This window comes from Elgaria multicarinata, chromosome 3 (assembly GCF_023053635.1).
Source record: "Elgaria multicarinata webbii isolate HBS135686 ecotype San Diego chromosome 3, rElgMul1.1.pri, whole genome shotgun sequence".
NCBI classification, from domain to species: domain Eukaryota; kingdom Metazoa; phylum Chordata; class Lepidosauria; order Squamata; family Anguidae; genus Elgaria; species Elgaria multicarinata.
Genome location: NC_086173.1, coordinates 98,809,014 through 98,827,243, shown reverse-complemented (window position 1 = coordinate 98,827,243; position 18,230 = coordinate 98,809,014). Strand labels below are relative to the sequence as shown.

General features: G+C 45.2%; 1 protein-coding gene across 1 annotated transcript; it reads left to right on the top strand.

The window, feature by feature from the left end:
* The first annotated feature begins 5,343 nt into the window (after positions 1-5,343).
* On the top strand, positions 5,344-16,853 carry CAMKV (CaM kinase like vesicle associated). Its single transcript, XM_063123363.1, has 10 exons — positions 5,344-5,438; positions 6,935-7,066; positions 7,612-7,686; positions 8,644-8,786; positions 9,137-9,253; positions 10,740-10,815; positions 11,090-11,226; positions 12,245-12,323; positions 12,852-12,939; positions 16,493-16,853. Exons 1-10 carry the CDS (start codon positions 5,344-5,346, stop codon positions 16,850-16,852), a joined length of 1,302 nt encoding a protein of 433 aa, XP_062979433.1. The 3' UTR covers position 16,853.
* The last annotated feature ends 1,377 nt before the right edge of the window (positions 16,854-18,230 follow it).

Here is an 18,230-nt window from a genome sequence, read left to right as displayed (position 1 = left end):
GACATCTCTTCCCCAATAACCTCTTGCAGTGCACCAGTTCTCTAGCTGGTCCACATGGTCTTCTGGATTGGATTTTCTGATCTCTATGCCCATTCTCTGACTGAAGCTTTGCCAGCTGTTTAGGGATTGGCTCTAGTTTACAGCTGATGGGGCATAGAAGGCAACGTACTCTCAAAGACCTTGTGGCAAGTGAGAAGATCTGGAGGTGGAGCTCTGGGCACCCCCACTGTGCAGTCATTTTTGGTTTGGTTTGCAGTGTTTCAGTTGGTGATCCTGGGGACCGTGACATACTGCTGGCCAACAGCACTTCCATCACTTCCTTCCCTTTTTAGACCAATTGTGGGGAAAGTCGCAAGTCCAAATGTAGTATTTTAGGGTGTTTCCAAAGCGTTTATAGTGCCATCGGCTTGCCTTCTTCATGGAATTGACAGGGTGATCCAAACAAACATTGTTGTCCACTTGTAACCCTCCCCTGTTTTCCCACACGTTCTTCCATCTTTTTTCTTACTGCAGAGATTCAGATGAGAAAGAAAAGACTGAATAGGGGCATAATAGCTTCTGATGGTTAACACTAGGGCTCCTCCATCTGGAAGTACCCCCTCCCTCCCTCTAAGATTATTTCTAAGCCACCTTTAAGGGTAGAATCCATTCAGTCATGAGATTTTCTGCTTGCTTTGCTTTCCTTGGCTGAGTGTTGGACTTTTCAGCCTTTCTGTACTACTGGCCTAGAAAGGGTCTGCTTCTGGTGTCCTTTCAGAACTGAGAGCCTTATTATTATTATTATTATTATTATTATTATTTATTTATTTATTTATTTATTTATTTATTTATTTATATAGCACCATCAATGTACATGGTGCTGTACAGAGTAAAACAGTAAATAGCGAGACCCTGCCGCATAGGCTTACATTCTAATAAAACCATGATAAAACAATAAGGAGGGGAAGAGAATGCAAACAGGCACAGGGTAGGGTAAACAGGCACTGGGTAGGGTAAAACTAACAGTATAAAGTCAGAACAAAATCAAGTTTTAAAAGCTTTAGGAAAAAGAAAAATTTTTAGCTGAGCTTTAAAAGCTGCAGTTGAACTTGTAGTTCTCAAATGTTCTGGAAGAGCGTTCCAGGCATAAGGGGCAGCAGAAGAAAATGGACGAAGCCCAACATGGCAATCTAAAATTTGTGACAGAGGGGAGTATGATCACTGGCATTTCTGCCCTGAGTTTATGGCACTGCAGTTCAATGCACTTGCAGCTAATTACACTTGCTGGAAATGTGTTAATGATCTACCTGTCACTATCACTGTGTGACAACTGAGAATCAAGGAGCTGCACGATGAGTCATCGCAGCCTTGACCCGGGTCTATCATCCTGTGGTTAGTTGTTGTTTTTTGACAGACTAAATTTCAAAAATTCCTAGACTCATACCCAAGAATTGTCCTCCCACATCACTGGTGAGGAGAAAGAAAGCCTAGCAACTGTTGCTCCTCTACTGTGTGTAGGATGAGAAGTATCAAGTTGAGAAACATTTTTTCTCCAGGGCTGCTTCAAACAAGGCAAGCATAGGAAAGCCAATATAACGTATGTCAAAGATAAACACGTATATATGTATACAGATGGTGGGATACTGCCACTGGCAACAGTGTGTGCGTGCCTTGAGTTTTCCCCATTGTTATGACAAATGAGTGTACAGCCATTGTCATACTGAATCGCTACTTGGTTTTTGTTTTGTTTTTAATGGCTTCCCACATGAGAAATAAGGCCATACTTAGATCTGCAGATGTGTGATTACATATTTGCAAATATATAGATGAGCAAACAGGACACAATACTGGCATTCTGCTCTCTTCTCCTGTAGAGACTGTACGCATTGGACTGGATCCTGACTAACTTAGGCTGCAGTCTTTTACTTGGGCTGTGCAAGCCTTAGCCCCAGATTCATCACCACAAGACATGACACCGCAGTCCCTGGAGGGGTTGCCGCATGTTCCACAAGCGCCCTGCAGACGCCTGCTTCCCCCGACAGCCGCCCACTGGGCTACAGAAGTGGGCAGCTCTAGAGGGAAGCAGGCGGCTGTGGGGTGCTTGCAGAATGTGTGGAGACCCCTCCAGGGAGTGGGCCATCATGGATCGCGGCGGTGTCAGGACAATCACGGTGGCGGCTAGGCAATTGCAGTGGCAAGGCGAGTGCCTGCTATTCCTGGGTCCTGGTAAGGCCAGCTCTCCCAGGCAGTGCATGCTGGGAGTTGTATGCTGTTTCCCCATTACAGAGGCCTAGGGCTGTGCTTTAAAATGGCGGTTCCATCATAAAAGGGCCACCAAGGCCTCAGATTTTTGAATCCAAGGCTGAGGCTTGCACAACCCTATCTTTTACCCATTTATCTGGAAATAAATCCAACCTAGATTGGACCGCACACACTTATCTAAGAATAAAAAAGAGTCAGCTGCACACTGTATATTTAATGTCATGTAGTTTGCCCATTAGTTCCCATATCATAAAGTCATGTATAAATTGTCTCAGCTAAGTTCAATTAAGTTAGTCTAGATCCAGCCTATTAGGTTTGATTATCTAAAGCAAAGGTGGTGAGAAAGTAAATATCCAGATGTTTTGAACTTCAACTTCGAGCATTCCTGACTATTCACCAAAGCTGGCAGAGGCTTCTGAAAGTTGAAGTCCAAAACATCTGGAGATCTTCCTTCTACCCATACCTGATCTAAAGGACTATGAGCAGAAGGAAAGTAGTTGCTAGCCCAAGTGGCTGCCCTAAAGTTATATAGAACTGCAACTGCCATCATCCCTGCTGGGAATGATGGCCTTGCTGGGAGTTGTAGTACATACAATACAAGGGAACTAGGTTACAGAAGGCTGCTCTGGTGCGAGGTGTAAAAAAAACACCAGCCCTTCCGTGAGTGGGAGATTCCTTCTGCATGCAGAGTACTCCTAAAGTTTCTCTTAACAAATGATATATAGCATGTTCATGACTGGCCACTCACGGATGTTTGCGGGTCGATTTCATGACAGCGTCAACAGCCTGGACATCTCCTGCAGTTTTCTCCCAGTAATCCTGTTTTGTTTTGTTTTCCATAACAGAAATAATACAGTATCTATTTATGACAGGATTTACTCCACCACTAGATGGCAATGTTTCATTGCAACCTATTCTTTTCAATGGCATCCCATTTTCAATTCAAAATCACATAGTCACTGTTGGTCACTGTCTAAAGGAGCCTGTTTTTTTGAACGTAAGATCAGACACCTGGTATGGATGCTGGTGTGTGTCTAATGTAGAGAACCCCCTAAATACATGCCTGCAGTACTTTTGAGAACTGAGACTGATATTCTACCTGTAAAAGAGTAAGTACATCCATTATACATGTCAGGAAACATTTGTTTAATGGAGCAATGCCAATTTAGTTTGTCTGATCAACTATCATAGATGCAGACAGTCAGATGGTTGTGTCTGTCATATGGTTTCCCACAGGAATATTTTTCTGGCTCTTGGCCAGTCAAAGAAAAACTTAAATTTGCAAGAAGGGTAAGAGACATTCTTAGTTAGCAAAATATTCAGGAAATTTTTACTCCTTTTAGTGACTATTGGGCTGCTGTTGGTGTATGTTTAAGATTCAACACTGTCTAGTCCCCAGATAGCAATACTTTTTCAGAGTTCTATAGCCTTTAAACATACCTTTTTTGTGAAATTCTGGGGTGTGGTGCATATTTCTTTGTAATGGAAAGCTGCAGAATGTTAATTGTTGAACCATATCCCACTGCCAGGTAATATGGATTGCAGGACTCTGAAATGTAGTGATGAAAATCTTCTGAAACAGGTTAAGGCCTGTGAATTTCTAGAGCAGCCTCTCCCAATTTGGTGTCCTCCAGTTGGGGTGGATTCCAACTCCCATCACCCCAGCCAGCAAATCCCATTTGGGCTGGCTGGCTGGGGATGATGGGAGTTGGACCACCGCAGTTGAAAATCCTGTGCAATTCACTGCTCCTCCCACTCTGCAGCCTGAAGTAGCGCCTTACCCTGCTTCATGAGAGGGCCAGCCCTGAGAGTGAGTAGAAAATTCCAACGTTTAACACAGATTTTAGGAAACATCAAAATAAAATGTGTTTAATTTCAAACTACCTCACACTACCAAATGCTATTTTTAAGTAGAAAATCTGTTTCCATTTCTAGAAAATGCTTTGACATTTGACATCTTTTTAATGGAAAACTCATTTTAACGGACAGGGGAAAAGACACAGAACCACTCTTATGTTCTGATTTGTTTGTCTGTTGTTTGTTTGAACTTGGTTCATGAACGCACACCACTCCTTTCCCCAGATTTTGTGAAGATACAAAATGCAATTCCAGATTCATTTAGAGAGCAAATGACAAGAACCACATCACAGCCTTGAATCAAAACTGCTGAATGAATACTACATCAAAGAGAAGAGACTTCACTTACAGTAGAATCAGAGATGCCATAGCATAGAATGGGGGAATATTGTCTTCTAGCAATATCTCAGCGGCATCTCACCATTTTCCCAGGGAAATGCTTTTGATTTGGTCTTGAAAACAGCATGCCCCAAATGAACACTCCCAAATACACAAGGCCTCTGGCCCTGCTCTGACAGTCCCAACAAAAGGCATGCCATCTAAAGTGAGGTGCCAGAGCATTTACATGGGGCGGGGCACTACCACTTTTCCCCCTATCAGACCTCACGTTTCCTCTTTCTGTGCCACATGCCTCCAACCATTTCCCCCCAGTCCCGCATATATTTGAGGGTGGTTAACATCTTTCCTTTATCTGTATGTGTATACTTAGTTCATTTGCCGGGGGAAGGCACAGGAGGTTGCCAACGTCTTCAAAAGGACCCACAAACTTCTGTGAGTGATGCTTTTGATGAGCATCAGGTAATAACTCTAGGTAGTGCAACTAGGGCAAAGTAAACTGCAGTTCGGAGTTTAGCAGTTGATAGTACATGGGTTGTAGTCTGTTCCTGTCTGTTCCTGCTAACCTTCATCCTGATCAGTAGTCAATATGTCTGTCTAGATCCCTGATCAATATCCCACAGTACCTGTAGTAATTTGAGGGTGCTTCCAGATGGATGGTTCTTAGTGCTAGCAATCAAAAGACAGGGTGCACCTATTCTGTCCTTCCTTCCTTGGTGGTGGTGATTATTTTGGTGGAAAGGAAAAACATGGAAGGATCAGTGGAAAAATACGTATGAGCCCCTAGTAAAATTCCTTGGATGAGGCAGGGTGATTGCACAATCTAAGCCTAGTCTTGAAGTACCCTGAATCCCAGGGGCAATAACCTGGAGCCTTTTCTTCTCTTGCTTTTCAGTACCAGGTTTGGCAATGCCGTTTGGATGTGTTACCCTGGGAGATAAGAAGGACTATAACCAGCCATCTGAGGTGACTGACAGATATGACCTGGGGCAGGTCATCAAAACGTAAGTGTTCTGCTACTTCCTAACTACTTATTAAATTTGTCAAGCAGGAAGAGAGAGTTCCACCTATATGTTATGCCAGTACTGCCAAGTGGGTATTAGGGGGTGTCTTTACAACGCTGCATTGGAAGGTGATTCACTCAAAAGCCTGCAGCATTGCTGCTGCGAGGTGAAAACAAAACTGCGAGATGGTATCCGGCCAGGAGAAACTGCCGCACCGGCAGCTATTCCCTTGTCAAGCCTGCCCCCTGCCCTATGTAGCCAGGAAACAACATGGTGACCTCAGAGCAAAGGTAAAAACCATGGTAAATTGAGACTTTTAAAACATGCAGTTTCAGGGGAAAAGCCTGATGTGGCTGCAAGTTGGCGGCTGCGTCATATAAACAATGCAGCGCCACTGCACAGTCATTATGGGGTTAATAGAGCGTATGGACACCCCTAGGTCTTCTGCAGAAGGTATCCAAATGACAGCTTATGGCTGACATGGGGTGGCTGACAAAAATAGCTTTCCCAGCTATGCTTTCTCCTGTGCCCCAGTAAAGAGGGCTTTCCTTTAGTCATGCTGTGTGAGATCACTTTAGGCATGTCCCCACCCCCTGCTCCACATTTTTAGTTGCTGTTGGCGGGGAATTCACAACATGATGAGATCACATATTGAGTAAATGCAGCTTCCTGGCTCTTAACTCACACTCTCCACCCCACATGTGTGTGCGTGCGTGTGTGCGTGCATGCACGCACACGCGCACACACACACACACACACACACTCCACCCCCAGTCAATATTCTATATGACCAACTTTCACTGAGATAATATCTTTGGGAACTGAAAGCTCCCTCCACTGAAAATCAGTGGAAACAAAATGAGAAGAAGTGTTAACATTTTGGCCCAATTTCTCTATATCAGTATAGACTGAATGTTTTAAGATAAGACAATCGTTCCACCTCTGCTTTCTCCCAGGCCCCATTTCTCCAAGAGCGCTCCTGGTTCAGTGTGCTTGAACTTGGCAAGAATTCATTGGAGGAACGTATGATGTAAAGCAGGAATCAGGAACCTCAAGCCTGGGGGGCCAAATCCAGACCTTCAGGGTTCCCTAAATGGCTATGCCCCTTTCCCCTGGCCCCCATCCGTTTTCCCCAGCCACCAAACATTTGGTAGTTTCCTGCTTTTGTGCAGTTTTTCCCCTTTCTAAAAGATTGGAAAAATGCCTCTCCTGGGGCTTAATTCGTGGCAGTAGGGCTTTAAGCTAAAATATGGTGGTATTTTGGCCCCACCCCTTTTCCTTGTGGCCACAATGGAGTTCGGATGTTGAGTGAAAGACGTTCGACATCCCCGATGCAAAGGGATGTCTGCATGTCTGCATCTCTCTTGGGAGGGAGCAGTTGGGGGGGGGGGACTCACGAAGCGGAGTTATTCACAGTCTCAGCTGCACAGCTGGTCTCCTCCAGGCCTTGGACATGATCTGCTTAAATCTGAAAGCAGTTGCTGTTCTTTCCCCAGAGAGGAGTTCTGCGAGATATTCCGTGCCAAGGAGAAATCAACAGGGAAGCTGTATACGTGCAAGAAGTTTCTGAAAAGAGATGGGCGCAAAGTGCGGAAGGCAGCCAAGAATGAGATCATCATCCTGAAGATGTGAGTTGTGAACGGCTGCAAAGGCAAATCCCCCGGGCCCTGCTTCTTAAACTGCTCTACCTCTATCTTGGCCTTTTACCAAGAGTGGTACATAGTGCAGCCACATCTGCTGCACAAAGAAATGATCTGGACTTCCTCTAGTTATCCTGTTTCAATCTGGAATGACAAACTCCCACACTGAGCCAGACATTATCAACAACTAATGTAGGGCAACCCAGATGTGGCTATGCAGTTTGTGTATACAGTGAACATTTCTAGGCAGAATGAGCCTGTAGACTAGGGACTTTCAGAGTCAGCTTTAAATTACACAGAAGTAGGTTTAGGTTAGCAATTTCCTAATTTTAGAAGCAATAAAGGAAAGGAAGAAGTGACCCACAGTGACTTGACTGCCATTAGATGTTTTCCAGGAAAAGTTCGACAGACATTTGACAAAAAATACTTCTGGCTACAGGACTCTGTTTTAAGGAAGACATTTGGACTGGATGGGCCAGTTGGTCTCTCCCAGCTCTTAGCTCAGCTTTTCTCTTCCGTTCCTTTCTCTGCAGGGTGAAACACCCCAACATTCTGCAGCTGGTGGATGTCTACGTTACCCGGAAAGAGTACTTCCTCTTCTTGGAGCTGTAAGTAGGTGTTGCCCAGAACTCCTAAGTTGCCACATAGATTGTGAATTCTCCCCTTGGCACTGCCAGCACCCGGCGTTGCTCTGCCGAACCTGCTCAGCTGTGAATGAACTTGTTGCCACTTCACAGGATGCCCTTCCCAAATATTTATCAGAAGCTCCTTTGATCTTTATGACCTCCATCAAGAGAGCGCACATAAATATTTCTTTTCATTTCCTCTTCACACCATTCATGAATTTGTATTCTCTTGAGGGAAAGCTCAGGGCTCAGGGGTAGAGCACATGTTTTACAGCAAAAGTTCCAACCTACTACTGGCACCTTCAGGTAGGGCTGGGGAAAATAATAATAATAATAATAATAATAATAATAATAATAATAATAATTTGTTACCTGCAGAGTACAACACAAATGCAAACACCATAAAATACATATAATTGATTAAAACATATAAAACTAATACATTATTAAAAGCAGCACATTATTAAAAGGCATCTTAAAATTCAGCTGGATAGGCCTGCCGGATTCCTCTCTGAAGCCCTGGAGAGACAGTGTAAGTCAGTGCAGATCAGGATTCCCCAACCAGGCACCGTCCAGATGTGCTGGACAACAACTCCCATCATCCCCACCCAATGTAGAGAACCCCTATACTGACTGTGGGTGATCAGACTCAACTTCCAACACATCTGGAGGGTGCCAGGTTGAGGAAGGCTGCTGTACGTAACCCTGGGCTACATGGACCGATGGTCTAACACAGTAAAAGGTAGCTTCTTACATCCCACTTGATGCTCCATTTACCATTTGTGCTGATCTCTGACTAGCATGATAATGATGAAGAAGCTGCTTTTCTGCCGTTCCGCATGTGGCAGTGCTTCCATTGCAGGACCCGGGCGCCAGCGATGCAGTGTTGGATAATACTCAGTTTCCTTTCTTTCCCTTTGTTCCTTCGCTCCTCTGCAGGGCCACTGGTCGGGAGGTATTTGACTGGATCTTGGACCAGGGTTACTACTCTGAGCGTGACACCAGTAATGTCATCAGGCAGGTGCTGGAGGCTGTGGCATACCTGCATTCACTGAAGATTGTGCATAGGAACCTCAAGGCAAGTCGGTCGACACCTCTGCTAGGCTGGGCTGCACAAACACCTGAGCCAGTCACCTGCTACCCACCTCAGCCTCAGGCTTTCTTGTTTCTATTTAAAACCAGACAACAGCAACCTTCTTTCCCACTATGGTTCAAATAGAAATTCCATCCAGGTTTTTATCAACATGGGGAGGAAGGGAGGGAAGGAAAGGGGGTGCATCTTGCTCTGCCCAGAAGCATGACATATCTTTGTGGATGGAGAAAGTCATCTTCCCAGTCATCACTTTTCCTGGAGGACTGGGTTCCTCTCCCCTGCCTTCTTTCGTGCATATCTTACCTGCCCCCTTCTTTCCTGCTATGTTCCTGCAGCTAGAGAATTTAGTGTATTTCAACCGCCTGAAGAATTCCAAGATTGTGATCAGTGACTTTCACCTGGCCAAGCTGGAGAACGGGCTTATCAAAGAACCCTGTGGAACCCCTGAGTACTTAGGTGAGAAATGGCACAGTGAGCATAATCATGGTGATGTTTTAGGACACCAACAGGGTGGAAAGAGGAAATACTCATAAGACAAGCCCGCTGGATCAGACCAAAGGCCTATCTCAGGCAGCCTGTGGCTCTCCGGATGTTGTTGGACTGCACTTCCCATCATCTCTCATCACTGTCTGTACTGGCTAGTGTTAATGGGAAGTGCCGTCCATAAGTTCTCCATCCGTTTCAGCATCCAGTTTCCCATAGTGGCCAACCAGATGCCCCCAGGCAGCCCACCAGCAACAGGTGATGAGGGCAGCAGCCCTCTCTTGCTGTGCCTCCCCAATAACTCATGTATTATACACCGTCTTCCACCTTGCTTCTTGGCCATAGCTTTCCCACCTCAGACCCAATATCTTGTGCAGGTAGATGAAAAGCACTAGGCACTGCTTTCTGCAGGAAATCCCACAATGTTGGGCTCTGTTTGTGAGGTTTTGTGATGTAGAAGGCTGTACCAGGCACACTTTGGAACTCCAGCGCAAACCGTATTTTTGCTCTCCCCAGTTCGCACTCACCTGTACAGAGCCTTTGCTGCTGTTCCCACCCTCTTGTTAGCTACCCCACTCTTTTCCATTCTGTCTGATGAGGTACCCGGGGCAATTCTCTTTGGCTGTGGGGACAGGAAAGAAGAGCCAGCATGTTGGATTAAGGCTGGAGAGACAGGTTCAGATTCCGACATAGACATGGAGCTCACTGGGGTAGCCTTGGCCAAATCACTCTCTTAACCTAACCTCCCCCACAGGTTGACACAGCTTTTAGCTTCTCAGTGAAAAGGCATGATAAATATGTAATAAACAATACTCTGTAATTAACAATATTCTCAAAAGAGATGCTGGAGCACAGCTCGTGAAACTGAACACCCGGTTGCCTGGTATTATAGACAGCTGGTCAGCCCTGTATATACCAAATATAGGTCAATGCAGGTGACAGTTCCTACATGGGGAACAGGATTGTGCTCCCTGGCACCACCCAACCTCCACATATGCAAGGTCCCATTGGCACAGGTCCCTATGCATGCAATATGCCCCAACATGCGTAGGCTCTGAGAGGAGGCTCCAGTGAAGATGTCTCATAGCATGGGTGCTAAATGCTTCACCTCTGTATTACAAATCTAGCTCTGTCCCTCTTTCAAATTTCCTGCACATGGAAAACTAGTGTGCCAGGGAGAAAGGTTATAACCTAGTCCTTTTCCTGATTTGCTAGTTATCTGTTTGCAAGGAAATTATAAATATTCAAATATGTAAATTCTTACACCTGCCTTTGGAAGTGGCATAGTCCTAAAATGACTGCACCATGTGAGATTTCTGTCTAGCTATGGTCAAGGCAAACGTCTGAAATTGTAAGTGCTGGGATATTGTTGTTGTTGCTGCTGCTGCAATATATATATATTCAGGGGAACATAGCTTGTCCTTGGAATAGCACTCACCCTCTACTTTTGTCCTTGTAGCTCCTGAAGTTGTAGGGCGCCAGCGATATGGGCGGCCCGTCGACTGCTGGGCTATCGGTGTGATCATGTATATTCTGTAAGTAAGGAGGGACAAAGGCAAAGGCATCCTATCATATGTTGAAGACTGCGGGAGGAAGGGAGGAAGGTCAGAAAATGAAACAAAACCTACATGGGGAGAGTGATAGCAAGAGGAAAAGAACTAGAAGGTGATCCTAGGAGAAGGGCCAGCATAAGCCCTTGGAACTGAAAAGGGGAGCTGAAGGCTTCATCCAGTAGCAATAACCCACTGCTATCTCTTGCAGCTGAACTCCTTCCTATAGCTAATCTTCCCTCCTATCTCTGCACTACAGCTTGTCAGGGAACCCCCCCTTCTATGAGGAAATGGATGAGGATGATTATGAGAACCACGACAAGAACCTGTTCCGTAAGATCTTGGCTGGTGATTATGAGTTTGATCCTCCCTATTGGGATGACATCTCACAGGCAGGTAAGGCTCCATCAGTGGTCAGGGGGAACTGCATATTATGACTTGTAGGAAGCCCAGCCTCACATTAATAAGGGCAAATACAGCATCAGTGGTTCCCTTATCCAAGGGACAGGTTCCCACCTGGCAGCTGCCCCACAGCCATCAGCTCCCACTCGCTCATGGTGGTGATGGAAGCATAAACAGTAGCTGGTGCCATTCTCGGGCAGGCAACTTTGAGAAGCCTCTGCCATGACCAAGAACCTCCCTCATACAGGGACATGTGAGGTATTACACAAGAAACGCATTTAATCGTCTTCTAATAAAATAAATAAATAAATATCATGGGAAAGATACAGTGCTTGCCACTCATGAGTGAAACTGGCTCCCCATCCTTCATTTTGAGTTGAGAAAAGCCACAGGGGGTGCGGGGGGAGGTTAAGCAGCCGCTCTCCCTGCCATTCCTTAAGTCCAAGTTGCCGCCTCCCAGGGCTGCTTTTCATTTGAAGCAGCAGTGCAGGAGACTGTTACGCATGACTCCTGCAGATCTGGCCTGGCCCAAAGCAATCGCAACTAAATTGCCTCATTAGTAGGTAGGTAGCCCCTTCATATCCCCTATACTGCAGAGCCAGAATATCATTTGCTGTGACTAGGGATGGGAGAATGAGCAGTGGTCAAAATCCACAGGATTCTCTGAACATATTTTCACTGCTCATCTCATGCCTGATTCTGCTAGCTCCATGTGAAGGGGGAACTTGTACAAAGCGAGCAGCACGCGAACGAGCGATTTGCAACAGTTTCCTCCGTCGACAAAAGCAGGCCTACTTCAGTCCATGGAGGAAATTTGCACAAATTAGGACATTTGTGTGAATCAAACTGGGATTTACGAATATTTCTGGTGGATGCATGCTCTCCCTCAGAACTTCGAACAGGGGGTGCTCACATGTTTTGCAAACAAAACAAAATTCTCATATATCCCTAGCTGTGAACCTTATCTCCATCCCAGGTAATTGACAGTAGCTTTCCTTCTTTCTTTCTCCAGCCAAGGACCTGGTGGGCCGTCTGATGGAGGTGGACCAGGACCAGAGGATTACAGCAGAAGAGGCTATCTCCCATGAGTGGTAAGAGCTCTGTAGCTGCTTTTGATAAAGGATGAGCTTACAAACCTGGTAGAGCGGGATGAAGCACAGTAAAGATGAGAAAGGTCTTGTTTTACAGTAATTCCTCTTAATGCCAGAGGAAAGCCAGAGGACATCCTAGCATACAGAATGAAATGAGCAGGGGGGGAGATGGTGAAGGGGCAACAATCAAGGCTTTCCAAGCTTTATAGCAGCCTTCCCCAAGCTAGTGCTCTTCAGATGTTTTGGACTTCAACTCCCATCAGCCCCATCCAGCATAACCAATGATCAAGAATATTGGGAGTTGTAGTCCAAAACATCTGGAGGTCACCAGATTGGAGAAGACTTTTACAGCATTCAAAATATGCATTGGCTTGAGTGGAGGACAGAGCATCATGATCATTGCTAGCTGTGGCCTTCCCATTTAGGCCTCAACAGGCTGAGCCGCTGAACAAAGCTAAGAAACAAAGTGAGGCTGAGGAGGAGTTCTTGTCCAGTGGCCCGACTCATTGTCCTATTTTCTGTCCCCAGGATTTCTGGCAATGCAGCTTCAGACAAGAACATAAAGGATGGAGTATGTGCTCAGATTGAGAAAAACTTTGCCAGAGCAAAATGGAAGGTAATATGGTGCTGGCAAGGTCTTCCTTGCATTTGAGAAAGTTTGCGATAGCCCCCGGCTTCAGGAGACACATTCCAAACCTTCTCAGTCTTCCCTGCTCTCCCATCATCTGTCGGTGTTTTGTTTTATTCCTAGAAGGCTAAAAGGATACATTAGGCCTAGCTTCACTGCAAATGGGTAGGAGATGAAATTGCCATTGTCCATACTGCACAACACTTAAAGAACCTGGTCGATAGTGTGGAATATTGACTAGAGCAGCCTTCTCCAACCCGGTGTTGGAATGCAACTCCCATCATTCCCAGCCAGCATGTCCAATGGCACACCAGGTTGGGGAAGGCTGAACTAGCGTTGGGATTGGCTGGAGTGATTGCATATGGGAAACCCAAGCTCAAATCTACTCAGTCATGACACTTGCCAATTGCCCTTGAATGGGGTTGTGCACTACTTCATTTCCGGATCTGAATTCTGAAACAAAGCAGGATGATTTGGACCAATTAGTCTGAATCTAAATCAAGTCAGGATCAGTCTGAAGCAGGTCAGATCAATCTGTGTCACTTCGGATCACTTCAAACTTCTTCGGACTGCTATGAAAAATTCTGAAGCCCAGAAAGCCTGTCTGGGAAATGTAACAACTTGTTTAAGAGTAGGGAAGGGGAGAGGAGAAGTTCGGAGGGGGGAACAGAGCCTTGGCAAGTGACATCTCTAGGTGCCAAGAGGGCTGAACTTAAGAACATAAGAAATGCCATGCTGGATCAGACCAAGGGTCCATCTAGTCCAGCACTCTGTTCACACAGTGGCCAACCAGCCATTGGCTAGGGATGAACAAGCAGGACATGGTGCAACAGCACCCTCCCACCCATGTTCCCCAGCAACTGGTGCACACAGGCTTACTGCCTCGAATACTGGAGATAGCACACAACCATCAGGGCTAGTAGCCATTGATAGCCTTTGCCTCCAGGAATTTATCCAACCCCCTTTTAAAGCCATCTAAACTGGCGGCCATCACTACATCCTGTGGTAGTGAGTTCCATAATTTAACTATGTGCTGTGTGAAGAAGTACTTCCTTTTATTTGTCCTGGATCTCCCACCAATCAGCTTCCTGGGATGACCCTGGGTTGTAGTATTTTGAGAGAGGGAGAAAAATGTCTCCCTATCCACATTCTCCATACCATGCATAATTTTGTACACCTCTATCATGTCCCCCTTAGCCTCCTTTTTTCCAAGCTAAACTATCCCAGTTGATGTAACATTCCCTCATAGGGGAGATGCTCCAGCCCTTAATCATTCTAGTTGCCCTTTTCTGCACTTTTTCCAGTTCTATTCCTTTTTGAGGTGTGGTGACCAGAACTGTACATATAGTATTCTAAGTGTGGTTGCACCATAGATTTGTATAAGAGCAGTATGATACTGGCCGTTTTATTCTCAGTTCCTTTTCTTATAATACCTAACATGGAGTTTGCCTTCTTTACAGCAAACTTGCACACTGGGTGGACATTTTCATTGAGCTGTCCATCATAATCCCAAGATCTCTTTCTTGTTCGGTCACCACCTGCTCAGATCCCATTAGGTTATACTTGAAGTTGGGTTTTTTTGCCCCAATATGCATCACCTTACTCTTGCTTACACTGAACTGCATCTGCCATTTGGATGCCCTGCCCACTCTCCCAGCTTAGAGAGATCCCTTTGGAGCTCTGCACAATCCCTTTGTGTTTTAACAACCTTAAATAATTTGGTGTCATTGGCAAACTTGGCCACTTCACTTCTCACTCCTAATTCCAGATCACTTGTAACCCAGCAGTCTACCTTACTGGATAATTGATGCTATATTGCCATGCTGAGCTCCTTAGAGGAATGTTGGGAAATAATAAATAGAAAATAGAAAATTCCAGGTTTAAATGACAAAAGGGATGTATGTGAAAGGGGTTTTACTAGACAATTGGCTTGAAAAACTTGGAGTACTCTTCACTTAGTTAAATAAGTTTAAAAATACATTGTTAGATCTGGAAGGTCCTTATTGATAATATTGTTAAAATATTAATATTTATAGTAACTTTAATATTATATGTTTGGGCCACAATCCTAGACACACTTGCCTGGGAGTAACAGCCACTGAACTCAAAGAGGCTTACTTCTGAATACACTTGGATAGGGCTGGACTGTTAAAAAAAAATTATATTAAACTGTATGTCCCATGTTTCAATTTTATGTATTACTGTGCCTTAACTAATTTTATTAACTTTATAAATTCTACAACCTTCTATGAAATGTTGCCTTTAAACCCTCTATTAACATTTATTTTCTATCTTTTCTGCATCTATATTCCATATCTATATTCTATTGTTTTCTCCTTTTGTAAATTACTTCTTTAATAAAAATGTTAAAACAAAGGGGGAAATCCTTCCAGGATTGGGATGAAATAGATTCTGTGCAATCCCACTTGGTGTCATCTACTTGACAAAGGCTCAGTTTCCCACTGGCGATTCTGAGATTTACAGTCCAGTGGACAATGGGAAAAGATGCTCCAATGGGGACTGGGAGCGCCCACCACCTATGCCTTTCCCTGCCCAGGTAAGTTTTGGGGGCTTGGGCAGAGGAAAGCAAATTTCACAGCAGTTGATAGAATGCCTGCTCTGAAGCGTTGAACTGGAAAACTCAAAAAGCCTTGGTCCCCTTTGAGGCCATCCCTATGGAAAATCTAATCATAGCTTTCAATAAAAAATGGTGTCTTCCCTTGCCCCAATGTATGGTGTGTGTGTGTGTGGGTGTGTGTGTGTGTATGTGTGTGCTTTTCTTTTTTTTTCTTTTTTTGAGGCAGTAGAAGGGGAGAAGTGGGGTTCAAGCTATGCCCTTATAACAAGGGAGAATTGATCATCCCAAATTTGATACGAAAACATTGCAGATGCTCTGTCCAGCTAGCCATGAGCAGCAGCTTTTTGTTTATTAAAGTCTAATAAAGTGTTTCTTACAATTAACATAAGTTGTCCTTAATAGATGTTGCCCTCACAAGGGCACTTCAGGGCTTCAAAACATTCAAATATATTTAAATATAATTAACTGATTTTAAAAAGCCAGATGATTAAGTGACTTGAAACATCTAAATTGGCTGACAACCCCAGATTTCAGTTTTTGAAGGCTGTTGATCTTCAGTAATATGCTCCAGAATTCCTACAGTTGGATTAATCATCATGAGATGTAATATCACAATACATTTGGGGGGGGCAGGGGGGCTAGTTGCTAGCTTTCCAATGCCTTAGCCTTGAGGTTCTATTCTACACGGCCTCTTTTCTCAAGTGTTTCTCTGTAGTCACAAGCACTGAAAGCGCACTTAAAAATAAAGCTGCGATTCTCCAGTGCAAACACATCAAGGTAATTAAAACAAGGAAAATGCCAAAGAGATTTCGTAGGGTTCTGAGTTGGCCGTATCAGATTGTGGAGGAGGGAGAGGGAGCAGAATGGATGTGTCATGCTTATTCCTTGACCCCATAAAGAACCAGTGAACGGACATGAGATCTCTTTCTGATGAGCAACCACCTTTCTCTCGCCAACTTGCAGAAAGCCGTCCGAGTGACTACAATGATGAAGAGGCTCCGAGCACCAGAGCACACAGACGCGGCAAAGCCAACCACCACCGCCACAACAGATGGTGCAGCAGCCACGACAGAGACCACTGGCGCCCCGTCGGCTAAAGCAGAAGCGGACGGCACAGCTCCGGCAGCCCCCGAAGCAGCCCCAGCTACAGCAATGGCAGCCCCATCAACCGCAGCAGCAAACCCAGAGGAAACAACATCGACAGCTCCAGCAAGCGCTGCAGAAACTCCGGCTCCAACATCGGCAGCCCCAGCCACGTGCAACGGAGCAGAAACAGCCGCTCCTAGTGCCACCCCAGAGTCCTGGAATGAGGAGACTGGCTGAGCCCAAGGGGAGCAGAGGGAAAGGGCAGGGCAGGGCTGTGCTTCTCTTTGTTGTATCTCTCTTTGTAAATAGTCACTGGCATGGTACCCCCAAACTGTCCTGGCTTCCCAACCAACCCCTCTGCGTGTGGCTGTCGGTTTGTCTGACTCTATGTGTCTCCAGCTAGGTGCCAGCAGAGTTTCTATTTTTTATGTGACAGTCCAGAGTGACCCGGATGGGCTCAGGTAAACAGATGGCTGCAGAGGCCCAGCCCATGGCATGAAATTCTCTTTCTCTCTCTCTCTCTCTTCCCCCCTCCCCACTGCTTTTCCTCCCCACTGCTTTCCTTTTCTGAGTCTCATTTGATGATTTCCAGTGATTTATTTTCTTACTACCAGCTGCCCCCAAAGGCATCTTATTCATTTAATGCCTTTCTTAGCCACCTTTCAAGACTGCAGTCTTGCCAGGCATTCTCTCAGTCAATCATTCCCTTGCTTGCCACCCAGCATCTGGGCATGCATGGGAGAAGCTGAGCAACCAGATCAAGCACAGCAACCCTCCCCTTCCGCTGACCATACTGTGATCCCATGGAGGTACAGGGAACGGAAGAAAGGTTCAAATGAGGCTTTTGGGGTCTTATTATCCACTGCCACAGTGGAGCTAACAAATCAGACATACATGTATAGGATGTGTGTGGAATTCATACAGTCAGCTGCTGATGAAAACTTATGCAGCAGATTACCTCCATGTCCACCATTGGACTGTGTACGAATGAGGGTAATGCAAATCCACATGCAATATGTGTGTGTGAGAGAGAGACCTTTCCTAGAACTTTCAATATATTGACACAATGGGGGTGTGGATACAATCCTCCCTTTGGATAGAGGAAAGCTCTGTAAACTGGAAAGCAAGTCAGCTGTAAGCAGGATGGGCAAGGAAGATTAAAGGCAGGTGGGAGGCATTATTATTATCTCTCCTTTCTTGCTCGTTATTATTTTAGACTTACCACATTCTCCTAAAAACTCAGGACAGATATGGTGTTGTACAGCTGGGGTTTATGGAAGCCTGGAAGGATTTCCAGATTATCAGCAGTACTTGCTCGGAGACAATGCAGCAGAAGAGGCTAGTACATGGGTGCTTTCCAGATCAGCACTGCAGCATGGATAGGTGGCTCCTGTTGGTAGATTCTTCTGCTGTTTTACCAGTGAAGATCTGTACAAGCCTTGTTTGAACCATGGGAGGGTCAAATTTAGTTCCAGGTATTTGCAATCCTGTAGCTAGAAAAGTCTCTGTTGGGTAAGGTGACCAGATGCAAAGAAGGATGGGCTCCTGTATTTTTAATGCATAGAAGAGGGGATTTCTTCAGATACAGTTTTTCTCACCTCTATACCATCTGCAC